At 32.3% G+C, this 15,732-nt stretch overlaps 1 protein-coding gene across 1 annotated transcript in view; it reads left to right on the top strand.

Moving 5' to 3' along the window:
• LOC129233636 (solute carrier family 12 member 8-like) overlaps nt 1-15,732 on the top strand; it is a 40,247-nt gene that overhangs the window by 13,492 nt on the left and 11,023 nt on the right. Inside the window, exons 4-8 of the mRNA XM_054867609.1 lie at nt 1,772-1,889; nt 3,295-3,408; nt 8,201-8,402; nt 9,154-9,241; nt 11,526-11,672. Of these exons, the coding sequence (XP_054723584.1) occupies nt 1,772-1,889; nt 3,295-3,408; nt 8,201-8,402; nt 9,154-9,241; nt 11,526-11,672 (669 nt within the window). The remainder of the gene's footprint in view (nt 1-1,771; nt 1,890-3,294; nt 3,409-8,200; nt 8,403-9,153; nt 9,242-11,525; nt 11,673-15,732) is intronic.

The following is a 15,732-nucleotide window of genomic DNA, read 5'->3' on the forward strand; positions in this document are numbered from 1 at the left end:
ATACCTCCTGTATGAAACAATTTTGGTTTAGGGCTCCCGATTTGTGGAAAAGGTAAAGTTGGTTGCTTGTGTATACAATGCTTGAAGTACTTGAAGAACAATTTTGGTTAAATGATTTTACGTTGCAGAACATTGTCAAGTATTCTGCTTTGGGGCCTATAGTAATAGTTAAAAAAAAATGTGCATTTAAATATTAGATTTTTTAAAAAAATGATGTATGTGTATAAACAGGGGTGCTTTGGTGTTGGAAGGCACCAGAACGCTATTCTGTTACAGCGCTTCTGTAAAAATAAATTTCCTTCTTACATCAAATTGATCGCGACTCAGGATTCAATAGGAGTTTGGGTACTAGAAAATTTATGAACTTACCTCTGATATATATATATATATATATATATATATATATATATATATATATATATATATATATATATTCATAAATCTATACAACTTCTGACATGAAAGTTCTGTGAGTCAAGTCGGTGCGGCTGAACTGGCGAAACTAAATGTTGCCACTGCATAGCAACAAGCATTGACCATCTGCCCTCATCATTGTTCAGTTGAACATTGTTTGCATTAGACTTGTTTTTTAGTCTTTATTTAGTATGCTTGTTCTCAACTGAGAACATTAAAATAACGGAACAAAACAGAGTTTTCAAAAAGACCGGGGAAAGTGTTTCTGACAGCTCCCGCAGCGGGAGACCGGCAACTTCCGTCAGTGACAAAAGCATTAAGCAAGTGAGGAAGTTAATCACAAAAGATCATCGAGTAATTGTGTGCATAATAGCTGATGAACTGCAGATTAACCCTGAATCTATGCAATAAATCACTACCAAGAATTTAGGGATGAGAAAAACGTGTTGTCGTTTATCGTCACGTCACTTCACTGACAATCTAGAGCAGACATGTTCCTGGAAAAGAAAGGGGCAATGCAAATTAAACATCCACAATACTGGTCAGATCTCAATCCTCCAGACTTCTTCCTATTCCCATGATTCAAACTTGCTTTGAAAAGAAAGAGATTCTTAACATCCCACAAAATGCGATGAGACTTTTAAACTCCATCCCAAAAGAAAACTTCTTGCTAAGTTTCCAGGACATGTGTAGCACATCTCAGCATTGCATAGTTATGGGAGATGATGAGATGACTATTTCAAAGGACAGTAATCTAACTTTTATTAATATTTCATCTACGTTAATGTTAATGTTATAGGACTATCCACCAAACTTTATTGTCAGAAATTGTATTATACATTTTTAAATATCTTTTTTTGGAACTATTCAGTTTATGTTCAAGCTTTAGGGGAATTTACTCTAAATGGCAGAAGTTTTGTTTCTTTAATGACAGCAGCTTTGGAATGAATCATCTAATAACTTTTATGCGTTAGGCATGAAATTAAGTTAATTATAGCCAACCCCATTCACAAAATGTAATCTTAATGCTTATTGTGATTTACCATAGATATAGTTAATGAAGATTTTAATAAATTTAAGTTCATCTAATTATTAAAAACGTTTAGGATGGCAATACATTTCTGTAGCCAATGGATTTACTTCTGGAAAAAAATCATGTCTATCATTGCAACTATGAACTGGGGTCACTTTAATGGCTGTAAAAAATGTTAAAAACTGTTCAATTCTGTTTACTTAAGTTTAAAGTTATTTAGTCAAATTAGTTTTCAAATTAACAAAAATTTGTTTTCCATGTTTTATATTTATTCATCTAATTTGTTCTTTTTGATTAACTCTTATGTTTGTCTCAATTTTATAGTCAGTGAGTTGTGCTCTTCATGTGATGGGTTTTGCTGAGTCATTCTCCCAAATTGTCATCATAACTAATACATGGGCTATACGTGGAATTGCGGCTGGAGTAATAATCTTGCTTTTAGGTATCAACAATTTTAGAAATACGTAGTCCTTATAAATTGTAACGTAAATGTATCATAAACTACCTGTAATTAATAATCTTTTATTTATTGATTGATTTAGAATGATTATGGAATAATTGAGCTGTTTTTTAATTCTTTATCAAAGGAATTTTTCTCTCTAACACAAGTTTTTACTGTCCTTCAGCTATTGAAATTTTTTCAAAAGTTATTGAATTTTCTGAAAATTTTGTGAATAAAATATACACACATCTAGAGCTTTTACTAAATTAGAAAAACAATAAAAGAATATTTTTTCTTTTAAAATATTTTGTGAAAATTAATTTATTAATTGATAAGCATGAATAATAATTGAGGCAGTTTTTCCACATATATGGTTTTACATACCTAAATAGTCTTTCTGCTTAGTAACATAATTTTCCAGAGGTAGAATAGTAGATGCTTTCCTGCCCCTTCTCTATTCAAATTTCACTTTTTTCGATCCAAAAATGTCCTTTTACCTTTAAGAAATTTAATGTATTGTTATAAATCAAAAATGTTTTTCAAAAGTTATATTTTTTCTGGAATGGATTTTGAAGTCGGAAATGTATTAGTTTCGTCTATAAAACTTTAAGCATAAAGTTTCAGTTTTATTATCTATTTTTTGTTGCCTTGTTTTCAAATTCCCTTTAATTTCACAATGCCCAAATATGAACTGTATGTGTAAGAAGTGGCAAGAAGTACAATTTGGTAATTTTTACTAGTTTATCACTTAGTTGCGACTCACAGAAGTACAGAAATGTTTAACAGAATTGAGAGATCTGTACATTAACTACCCACCTTAATCAGAAAAGCTCCAAAAATTCTTGGCTTATACAGCAAATTATATGATACATGATAATGCTTTAAGAGAATTATTATTTTCTAATATATTCATAGTGCTCATATTATCGAATGGATATAATACATAGTAAATTGCTAATGAATTTTTAAGTTTAACTTTCTACATTCACTACCCCTATAATTTTATGGAGTGAATCTGAAAACTTCAGTGTGCTATTTGTATACAAAGTAATTGCATTTGCTCCAAATTAATTATATTTACTTAAATGAGTTTAAGTTAGTTGTAGTTCATTCAGTGTAAAATGTATGCATTTTTTATGTGATTAATTTTCACTCCTTCATTATTGAATTTTAGGTCCTTAGTGTTTTTTTTTTTTTTTTAGTTCTTTAAAGGCTTAAAAACAAGTTTTTTTCTGATCTGAGGTTTTTCAGTAGTCACAAAATTTGATATTGATTTGTAGTTAAAAGATATAAGTTTTATATTGTTTAAGTTTTTTTACATAATAGAATCGTAAGTTTGATATTTTTAGGAGGTTGAATTGCAATTTTGATAACCTAATTGTTGAATATCTTTTTTATTTTCTAGCTATAAACTTAGCTGGTGTCAAGTGGGTCATAAGACTACAGTTTGGTTTGCTAATAATTTTACTTTTAGCTGCTCTTGACTTAGCAGTGGGAACTTTTATTCAAGTAGACTTGGGTATTTCACTTTTTTTTTAAATTAAAAAAAATCTGTACTTAATTTGACTGTGATTTTAAATTTGCTTTAAAAGTAGTTACATTTATAAAAATTTATACTTATGATATTTTTATAAATAAATGTTTCGAATACTTGAACCTATACTTTTGTGTTGTTATTGTGATGTGCAAAGGCAAATTGGACTTAAAATGATCCGTTGGATTTCAGCAAACAGGCGTAAATCTCCCCCCCCCCTCTCCCCACACACACAATCTGGCAAATTTAAGAGTTTTGAAAAAAGTTAGGAGGAAAGTGAAATAAAACAAATGCAGGACCTTTGCAAGGTTAGAATTTAGGGAAGGATGTAGGGTATGAGTTGGGGGCTCTTTAATTTTTTACACATAAGCAGAGAGAGACAGAGTGAGACGATTGAATGTCTGGTTTAGGCGGGTGTTACTAACCTCGAAGTATTGTAATCTATATAAATAAAACAGAGAATATATGTGTGTATATACACTGTATGGCTAAAAGTATTGGGACACTTTCAAAAATTCACATTTTAAATGATTTCTCAAGAAATAAAAGACCATTTGCTTTGTAACTTTTGTCACATAAAAGGTATGTTCCAGCTGTCATTTTCAATTGAAAGTCATATTACCCATGCATTTAGGGGACCAGCAACAAATTGAGGAAAACAAAAATGCTTTTTGATCATCGTTCATCGTAAATATCTCAGAATAAGCTGTAAATTTCAGAAGTTAGGAATCTTATTATGTACAACTAGCAGTACCCGCACAGCGATGCCCGTGCAAAAAATTTAATGGAAGTCCGTTGAATAAAAAAAATTGACGACCCCTCCCCCTCTAATGTGAAATGATCATTTTTCTTTGTATAAAATGCGTACACACCTTTTCAAAAAAAAAAGTATTTAAGTTTCTTTGGAATTTAAAACTAAATAACTTGGAATTTAAATCATTAAATTAGATTTACAATTGCTTTAAAACTCTATTTAGCGAGTGAAGCGGTTTTTACTGCAATTTAAAATATTTTGCCAAATAAACAAAAAAAAAAAAGGGTCAAATATCTTTCATATGTAAAAATAATTCCACAACTCTGTTGTTTATCACAAAACTTGCCCAGCAACCACGCTATCATAATCGATCGGTCTAACAAAAAAAAAACATCCTGTGGAGCATTCAAAAATCGTCGTCAGAAAAAGAAAAGAAAATGTCGTTCATTTCACTCGGATAAAAACAAATCAAAAGTTTCTTTTCTTTCAAAACAAATCGCCAAAACAATGAATTACATTAACAGTTGCCTTAAAACAATAATCCTGGACTGAACTGCTCGGCGCCTAATGCGCCAAGTGACCATGCTACTGGAAACCAGCCCTTTTGCGAGTGAAGCGGATGTTTTTTCTTTGGCAATAATAAATGTTTCACCAAACAAACAAAAAGGTATAAAATCACATTAACAGTAGCTTTCAAATCTTTATATATTAAGAGCTGTGTTGCCCGGCTTTGCCCGGTCTACCTTGAGAATAAAAATTGTGTCAAGTGACATGTATTCAACAATCAGGCTTAATTTAAAAAAAAAAAAACACTATGCAGAATTACCCTTCCGAACAATGACGACAGATATTAAAACACTTTTAAGAAATTAAAATGTGAAAGATTTTAAAAGCCTAACCATATGGAAACATGAAATAAAATAAGTTTGAGAAATTAAATGCTAAATAAGGAAATAAACAATGGATTCAAAAAGCGTAACCGTGGAAACGCGAAAAGAAAATGGTTGACAACTTGAATCAAAATGACTTATTTCTAAATTGATTTAAAAACGCTTGTAACTTTTTTTCCTTTCAAGAAAAAATCTAATTTTTTCGACCACACGTCGAAAGTGATCTGGGGTAAAAAATGTTGCTTTTTCCAATGGTGTCAAAAGGAAAACTGTTGTACAATTCCTTCAATTTTTATTGATAGATTTAATGAAGAAAGTAGTGCTTAAATTTCAGCTAAGCCTAAAAATGTTTGAGCTAAAATCGCAAATTACTCCCGCCGTAATTAAGTTGAGCATTGAAACAAATTCTTTAGAACACGGAAAATTCTACCCTTTTCAACGATACGTAATATTAATATGTGCAAGTAATTTTTCACTCCTTTAATAGCCAATAATAGGCAATTTACGTGAAATTTGGGCCTAAATTGGAATAAAAAAAGAACCATTTATCGGGTTTTTTTTTTCGAATTATAGCCTATGTTACTCAGTAAGAAAGCACCTTTCATATAGTGAAGGAATTTTTCAAATAGGTGCAGTGGTTCCAGAGATTACCTCGAATATATAAACACACACAAATCTGCCCTCTCTCTTTATAATATTAGTACAGATTATTTTATGCACTTTTATGAAAATATCACTAATATTCATGAAGATATAAACGTTTCTCTAACAACCATACAAATTTTATTTAAGGGTTTTTGGCTCGTAACTCATACAATTTTCCTTCAAAGCTTACCAAACTTTCAGAAAACTTGACAGCACACAAGCGAAGTATAATATTAAAATTTGAAATTAAAATATTGTAAATTTGATGAAATATGAACGTTTAAAGCAATTTTTGAAAATGGTATTAAATGGCTCTTTCTACCTGAAACAGTGGCGTATATATACTTTTATTTTGGAGGGGGCGCAAACAACTAAGATTAGCTCCCCCCCCCGCACTTATTTTTTGGAATATAAATTTTTTTGAGGGGAGGGGGAGTAACAGTGCCCTGATCTCATTTTTTCGATGCGGGAAAAGGACTTCATACTGTCAGTCCTCTTCATACTGTCATACAATGGCACAAACAAAAAATAGTTTTAGGAGGGCACTCTTAAAACAGTTTTAGCTTCTGGTGGGGGAATAGGTCGGAGGCCTTCCCCCGGAATTTTTTTGGAATTGTAGTCCTAAAAATGCAGTTTTAGACGGTCTCCGGTAATGCTACGGAGCTTTTTGGGGAAATTTTTAGACATTGAAATCTTAAAAACGCCATTATAGGCTATATTTGTTGATATTAGTGGAATGAGAGGAAGGGACTTTTTGAAGTTGCCCCCGATTGATTTTTTTAAAAAATAGAGCGAAATTCATCAGACCTTCGCCCAAATTTTTGAAATTGAAGTTCTAGACAAGCAGTTTCAGACTAACAACTTTGATGATTTTACGGGCAGGGCGTATGGGGCTCTCCCCAAAAACTATTTTGAAATTAAAGTCCTGAAAAACGAAGTCTTGAAGAGATATTCAATGATACTAGGTGAAGGGATTTAAATGCTCTCCACCTTAAATTTTTCGAAATTGTAAATTTTACATTTTCAAATTTCATACGGGAGCAGTCGGACCCGTATGATTTTTTCGTAATTGAAGTCTTAAAAGCATGACTGTGGACCATATTTGGTAATGTTAGGGTTTGGCCATTTTTAAAAATTGAAGTTCCATAAAAGCAATTTCAGGTCATCTTTGGACACGTTTAGGGGTAAAAAGCGGTTTTAGGGATCGTCCTCCGAAACTTTTTAAAATTGAAATCAAGGCACAATTTCAGACTACTTGTGGTAGTAACCTTAGTGAATAGGGGTTGGATCGGGGATCCTCCTCTAGAAATTTCCAAAAAAAAAAAAAAGCGCTTAAATAAATGCGTTTTTAGAACATCAATTTCCATTATTACTCCATACAAACATCTAAAACTTACTTTAAACTTCTTGCAGTGGACGAGAGTTAAGGAGAGAAACATTTTCAAGACCCTTCTTTTTATACAGACTAGGAAGAAAAAAAATGGGGGGGGGGGGAGACTTACTTTGGTAAGCAATAAATTGCATCTGTAAAAAAATATTTTAATTTAAAGATTTCTTTTTGAAAAAATTGAGATTTTTTCCCCCAACATTATTTGTTTTTCTTTTTGTTAAAATAACTTCGCTTGCCCAAGACACCTTCTTTTCTTGAGTAAGGGGTACAGATCTCCTGACACCTTCTGAACACCATTGCTTGGTGCCATCTAATGCAGGGTTCCCAAACTTAAACGATTTGCGGCACCCTCTGAAGAATTTGAATTTTCTCACAGCAGAATTTTCTCACGGCATCCTTATCTAATTTTATATACATATTGTTACCATGGACACTTCGCGGCACCCCTCACTTCTTCCTGCGGCATCCAGTTTAGAAATCTCTGATCTAACGTATTATAATTATTATCACTATCATATTTATTTATTCTTTTTTTTTTTTTTGTAGCTAAAGGTTTGGCAATTGTTTGTGAACACAACTAAAACCAAAAATAACTACCTTTACTTAAATTTTTTTACAGATTTTGGAGGGCCCCTCAGCCCCTCCCTTATATACGCCCTTGACCTGAAACAATGATCCAATTTTTGTTAGTCTCATTCAAAAGCTCCTGTAAAATTACCCTTAAGCAAAATTACTTCTTTGATTTTCAAACAAACCAAGGTTGTAAAATCACCAGGAGAAAAGATACAAGTTTTGTTAAATATAATGGAAAATCAATAGTAATTCAGAACACTTAATACCTCCCCCTACCCCTTAAAGTTATGAGTTAAATTAATTAATTTGCAAACTTATTCCATACCCCTTCCAGACACCAGCTCCAGAACCGCCCTTGATTCTCTCTTAATGTATTTAATATTTCAATAATTGCTTTAAGAATCCTTATCCCATATTTTAAACAAGCATATTGAATGTTGATTTTAAAAAGTTGAAATCTAGGATTTTATTTTACAGAGGTGATGTTTTTGTTTCCATTTAAATGAATAACTCAAATCTTTACAGCTCATGGGGTGGTTGGATATGATTTAACAAACTTCAAGAATAACACTGGTCCTGCTTATCAAGATGGTGAAAATTGGTTCACTGTTTTTGGTGTTTTTTTCCCTGCTATGACCGGGGTATTGGCCGGAATAAACATGAGTGGAGATCTTCATAATCCATCCAAAGATATACCAGTTGGAACGTTAGCTTCCGTTGGTACTAGGTAATTTCTAGAGATTATCATATAAAACATCTTTTTACAGAAACTAATTATTTTAATTGTTCTCAATAAAATTTCAAAGCCCTTTGCAATTAGGATGGGATTGAACTGAAGAAACAACATAAATAAAGTATGAATTATCAAGAAAATGCAGATTTATGGCTATTTTATATGCAGTTATTTTAAGGCTACAAAGGAGTAATCAGTGCAAAAGTTACTTAACAATAATATATTCATGAATCATGTGAGGGTGTTCTCTCAATTTACATTTGTTTTCATTATGTTTTTGTGTTTAAGAATTAATTTAAAACAAAAAAGGAGACTTTTAAATTTACAGAAAGCTATCATATTTATTCCAATTGAAAATTATAATTTATGATTTGATTAATTAAAAAATTGAAATTTTCTCAGGAAGAACTTGCCTCTATTTTGCATGCATTCAGAACCCGATTAAGATATCAAGAGACCCTTGACCAAATACTTTTTGGGGGCTGTAGTCAAACCTTACAGTTTTAGCCCTCGGCTAAAATAAATTTTACCGTTTGGAGCACCTAAAAAGCAGGGATCCTTGAATTCAAAGCTTGCAATCCCTTGGCATTGCATGCTTTTTTTCTTTTTGGAGCTTGCTGTTATAGAACGTATAATATCTTGCCGGCATAATTTTTCTTGTGTGCAACATTTTGTTCTTGCATTTAAATTTTTCGAATTTTATCATTCAGTGTTGATACTCATATGCATGTCATTTCTTTTACAGCTTTTTTATCTATATGATTTTCGTTGTCGGATTGGGTGCGACATGCCAACGATGGGCATTGCAAACAGATTACATGATTGCTGAAAAAGTAAGATATATATTCTATTGATTGGATAATGAACTATTCAGAAATCTTTTCAGGAAGTGAAGAAAAATATGGAAACACCTTGAAAAGTATTTTCTTCAATTCACATGGTTTGTTTCAACAAGATCAGAAGAAAAAGCAGTTTTTCTCATCACCTCCTATGTTGCTTTTCTGGTTAATAAAATGACATATAACATGATAGTATAAAGTGTGTTTTATATTTTTATGCTGATTTCTTATTTTCCATAAAATGGCCCAATTATAAAAATCTGAATTATGCCATTTATGATATATATATATATATATATATATATATATATATATATATATATATATATATATATATATATATATATATATATATATATATGTGTGTGTGTGTATGGAAGAAATTTTCCAGTTAATTTTAAACTTGTGTGTGATATATTTCCATGTGTGACTAGTGAACATATAGAGGTACGATTTTTACACTGTTAAAACTACAGAATGCATTCGGCACCTTTCAGGGGAGAAACGCTTGTTCATCAGCGGCACCCAATACGGAGCCGAAATGGCACCTCTAAATAGGATGAAAAACAGGCACCTTTTAAAAAATAGACAGCCAGAGTGAAAAAAAGGAACCTTCAGAGAGAGAAATGGCACCCTTACTAAAGATACCTCCCCCCCCCCTTCCCCGTATTGTGTGCGTTTTTGAATGCAGTTGTGTATTTTTTTATTTTTTATTTATTTATTTTTTTTTTTTAAAGTTTCGTTTTGATTTATAATATTCTACGTTTTGGACATTTTTTACATTGAATTCGGTACTAGAAATGATTAAAACATGTAATTACAGCATTTGATCATATTTCAGAGCTTTCAACATAGTTAAGAAGTGCTCATTGCTTTAATTCATCTGATTTTGCTCTAACTCAGTGTTTCTCAACCTCTTTTGACCCACGGGCGCGGTAAAAGCAAATGAAAAACTTTGCGGACCAGTGAAATCTTTATCGTTTTCTTAAAAATTCATAAAATAAATAATATTAATAATAATAACTCTGGGACCGTTAAAAACATGTAATGTTAAAAATTAATAAAACAATAAATATCTACCCCTTTACTTAGTAACAAAGATCTGTCACAAATACGTTATGATTTAAAGATGAGTAATTATTTAAATAATGTGAGAAATTATACATTGATTAAAACATGACGCATTCCGAAAATGAAGCATAGCTGTACTTATGGGTTATTTACAAGAAGAGCCAGAAATATTCAGGGATATTACAGTTACGGGAAAACAAAATCTTTTGATAAACGTTAATCAAGATTAACAAAATAAAATGCACATAAAGTTTTTCGACACTTAAAAAACCAGAAGAAATTTCTAACGCTATCGAGACATTAACCAATAACAGGAAATGATTCTAACATTTGAATGAAAAAGCAAAAAAAAAAAGGAGCTAGACTAAGAGAGATTTTCTTTTTCGCTAGCTTTCTGTTATAATCTACGAAGCTCAAGAATCATTTTTATTAAGGTTCTCACTTGTTGATTATTGATAACCTTATTACCAGTGTTTTTTTTTTTTTTTGGTGAATTATAAAAGCTGCTTATCGAGTACTCAAGAAAATAATGAGAGATATTTTTAGTAGCGTTTTGAATGATGGAAATTTCACAATAGTAATGGTAAACTGAAACTAAAAGACAGTAACGGTAACTGAAAAGCAATAAATGCACTTTTAAAAACTTTTAACTGTGTTTGAAAACCCTAAAAGCTACAAAGTGATCAAAAGCTGTACTTACTTGTAATTTCGGATAATTAATCCTAGAAAAATTGGTTTTTAATCCAATAGTGTACTTCATTCAATGTGAAAGACACATAAACGCAATCATCATTTGTCCGCCATATTGAGGTGGTTGAATGTATGTCTAAGGCAAAAGCGCATGCGCAATAAGTCTTTCTGTGATTGCATGCTGTTTCGGCTCCTCTGCTCTATTTCCTGGCCTGTGTTGCATCTTCAGGCACCATGCTTTCACCTTAGAGGGAATATATTCACTCGTCTGGAACTCCTGGTTATGACATTGTACAAACTCACGAAGAAAAAATTTTCAAGTGAAAATATAATTGATAGTACATTTTTAATGAAAAAAATGTTAATTTTACTACTAGTAAGACGTTAGTGAATAAAAGATATTTTCTATTGTACATAAATGTAAAACTTTAGAAAATATTTTAGTAAAAACATGCATCATTGAAGAAAGAAAGGAGTTCTGTATTGCTGTCATGCAATATTTTTATATTTTTTTTAGGTATCAGCTATTGGAGTTCTATTGCTGGCTGCTCTTTATATATCAGCTATGTCTGCATGCTTAGGATCTCTGTATGCTACACCAAGAATAATTCAGAGCATGGCAAATGAAAATGTCATTCCTTTAATGCGGTTTTTAGGAAAGGGAGTAAGTTTTTTTTCCATCCTGATTATTAACTAATTAATTGTTTTGCTTCTTTATGTGCTCTTAGAAAAGTTTTAAATGGAAAAGAAAAAAACAAAACATGAAAAAAAAGAATACAGTTAAACCTCCTTAAACCACCCCCCAAAAAAACTGCCACCCTCTTAGTTAGTCAAGAAAGGTGGTGAAAAATGTGGCTCTGCTTTAATGCTTTTATTTACAATATGCTCCTTGGCTCCGTCTTTGCATTCTAAGACGGAGAAGGGCACACATAGGGCACCTCTGATTATTACAGTGAACCTTTGTCATTCCCTTAAAGTAAACTCACTGAAGATAGCTTTAAATTTTGGGTTTGAAAGTTTCGTGGGAGAGCACCGTAACCCTTTCTCCTGCACTATAGCCTAAAATTGATTTCATTTTCAGGAAAACAAACGCCCAGAGGCATCTTGTGTTTCCTCCAAAACAAAAAGGGGCAGTGCGCTTTCAGATAAAGGGTACTTATTAAGAGAAGTTTTTGTCAAATAAAAAAGGTGCTTCATTTACTTTTTGGTATACTAGATACAAACAAAATTCAAGTGTTTTCGATAGCAATTATTTTTAAAATATTGAAAAGCTTTTTGATGATTAGCTTTAAAGGTAATACAAAAAACATTGATTTATTCTGATCTGATTCTTGTGGATAAGTGATTGAAATTAGAGAGTGACGTTTCAAGGACAGGCTTGTGTGAATCTTGACCTTTTGAAAAAAATTTCGCTATTGTGAAAAGTTAAGGGTCAAAGGTTAGCTTAAAAGCGTAAGGGCACGTCACTCTCCTAAAAAATGTTGCGGGAAACACTCGGGGAAACCTGTCCCCTTTCCTTTTAATGTTTCCAAACACATTATAAGATTATGTTTTTTTTAAATTTCAATGTCAAAAAAATTCCGAAGGAGAGTCGCCGGATTCCCCATAGTATGATTATTAGTCTAAAAAGGGACATCTTAGGGCTTCTATACTGATAGCACAGGAAGAACACGAAGAAATGGAGGAATCAGGTAAATCCCTCCGGAAATTTTTTGAAATTGATTGATGTACATAGGCCTAAGGAGTAAAGACTCCAGAGAAGGGTGCTATCAGTATAGAAGCCCTAAGATGTCCCTTTTTAGACTAATAATCATTAGTATCCTTCTTTCAAGGGGCATACAAAATGTTTCAGTGTTAGCTTTATTTTACGTTTTACAATTTTCTTTTTTTAGAACTTTAAAACTTGATTTAGAAACTTAAAGGAAAATAAGAACAAGCGGTAGCTTAATGTCTTTGCTCGACTCGGAAGAATCAAGAGCCGGTACTGTTTAATTAAACTTTTTAATTTACAGAGGTGGGCCAAAATATTCTTTTGCCAACTAGGCCAAAGTCAGCCAGTCTGTCCCTGCAAAGAACCATCCGTGACGCACTGCAGGAAATCCAATGGCTGTAATTTTTCAAACTTCATCTAGAAAGAAAACACATGCCTTCAAATTTATTTTCATGAAAACAGGCATTTATACATGTTTGAGAGAAAATTTTTAAACTGCCACCCTCGACTTTTGCCAACTTTTGGCCCATGACTAAGCTTGGCGGTTTAACGAGGTTCGACTGTACATCCTTTTCAATGGTTTTAATAACAACAAATAGCAAGTAATGTAATTTTTATAAATTGAGCATGTCATGGCAAATAAAGAAATGAATAAATAGTAATCCAAATGCCAAAGTTCGAAATAGAATCTCTTTGCATAATGTAATTCACATTGGTTTAGTGTTGCAAAAATATGGTGAAACACAACTCTATTATAACAACATCCAAAAGCTTAGAATATTTATTACGCTATATACCAAGGGTTTGCTAAGTAATTTTAGACAACCTATGGATACTGTTGAACATTTTTATCTGCCTTTGGAAAAGAAACACTTATTCCTTTCTCGTTTTTATTTTAATGTTGACTCACAAAATCATATAAAATGCAATAGCTACCATATTTGTGTTTAAAAATCATTGCGAAAAATTACATCTGCTGTCTTGTTTAATTTACGTTCTCATGCGGAGCAAGTTGAACAAAGTATAGTAGAACCTTAAGTGGGTGTCAACTAACCCCGGTGCTTCATAATTTCAATTCCTAAAGAGATTTCTGTATCACTTTCTTACTAGTGCTTACTATTCCCGCTAAAAAAATTAATTCCACTGACTGATTTTTCTTTTCCGTTTTTCCTTGGAACATATAAAATAAATAGTATTTTAATACCTCATGAAGAAATAAATCCATAAATTTTATAATGAGATAAGAGCTCCTTGTCGGTTAGGTCTATTAAAGATAAAAAGTCCTGCTCACCAAGTATTTGAAAAATATGTGTTGTTGTGCCACAGTTTTCTTGGAGATACCCCTAGATATAATAGTCTGACCCCTTTTTATCCTTAGGATTGCTCTAGAAACGCAGAATGAGGTGGCTTACTCAAAGGATATAAGGGTTAGTTCTCTAAAAGAGCTCTTTTTCCAGAAAAGAATTGAGTGACTGACCAAGAAACCGTAGCTTAAATTCTCGACAATGTTCAATGCAAAAGAATGATGGTTGCAAAAAGTGGACTAGAATGCCAAGTGCATATGACTTATAGAGGTTCCTGCAAATGTGTGTGAGAGAGATTTGCACCCATTGAAGTTAGCATTGAGCCAACCATAAAAAAACTAGATGTCGACTTATCGGGGTAGTCGAGTTATCCTTGGTGTTGGGTTACTAGAGTTTCACTGTATCTTCAATGTGGACCAATAATATGGTTTACACCATAAGGGCTAACATACATAATAGATAAACCATTAATATGGTTTAGCCATTGATTTGATTAATTTAATCATTGATTTGTTTGGATTAGATTTATTAACATCAGAAATAAATTATCTGTACTGTGCCAAACTTTTTCCTTGTTTAAAATTCTTTGATTAATTTAGTGAGTTGTATATGGACTAGTTTTTCAGTTTATTTAAAACAACAAAGCTTTTGCTGTGTTTAGAGAGTTTAGAAGCTTATGTTTATTACTTTTTGAATAAGACATAGATAATAGGACTCGACCGATGCATCGGCGCCGATGGTTCAACAATTTAAGCCATCAGCATCGACATCGGCGGCCGATGCTAACTTGGAGGAAACATCGGCCCATCGGCCTTAAAAACATCGAAAAGCCGATGGAATTGGCCGATGTTTTCGAAAAAAAAAAAGACCTTTGCTGTTTTACTTTTTAATGCAAAGTAAAGAGAGTTATTGTTTTCATATAAAGTTGTTTATTTAAACTTCAGTATGAATTTCTATTTTAGTCACCCCTGAAAGAGTTTTTAATACTGCATTCAGGTACCAAACGAGTTAATTATTGCGTTGTTTCTTGCGGCTGGATGTACGTATATCTCTCTCATAAGTCATAACTCAAAAATGGTAAGATGTAGAAGGTTAAAATTTCGCATGGGGGGTGTGCGTACGTTCCAGTTGTGCACTTCCCTTTTTGTTTTTGATCGGATGATCTAAAAAGACTATTTACTCATTTTTTTGTGGCTATTAATTACTTAATTCAATAAAAAACTAATATAGCATGTCAGACTGACGATCATTTGGTGATATATTGCCGAATTGGAAACTATGGAAACAAACATGAGATGGCGAAACCGGTTTTTGTGTCATTGTGTTAGATTCCCGTTGAACCGAAGGTAATTTTTAGAACACTTGCATGCCATCCTCCCCCTCCCTGTATTTCTGAAATTAAACTCTAGTTTGCACTTCCGAGTTGTTTAAAACTAACACCATTCATAAAATTAGAGATTTTTTTTTTCAAACTTAATCTATTGTTTAGGAAGAATTTAGAGCATTAATGTAAGAAATTGATTAAAGACGTTTTGAATGCTGACATAATTCGGAAATCAAAGGGACTTTTGAATTTTTTTCTTCGGAAGTGCTGAAGTCGACTCAAACTCTTCCGAGGCGTTGGTGGTAGTGGTTCTGTACTAAACAAATGACCCGAAGTTGGGAACGAAGTTGAATGTTGTGAGTTACTCCTAAATCAGCGGGTGACC

Source organism: Uloborus diversus, unplaced genomic scaffold, assembly GCF_026930045.1.
Source record: "Uloborus diversus isolate 005 unplaced genomic scaffold, Udiv.v.3.1 scaffold_568, whole genome shotgun sequence".
Lineage (NCBI taxonomy): Eukaryota > Metazoa > Arthropoda > Arachnida > Araneae > Uloboridae > Uloborus > Uloborus diversus.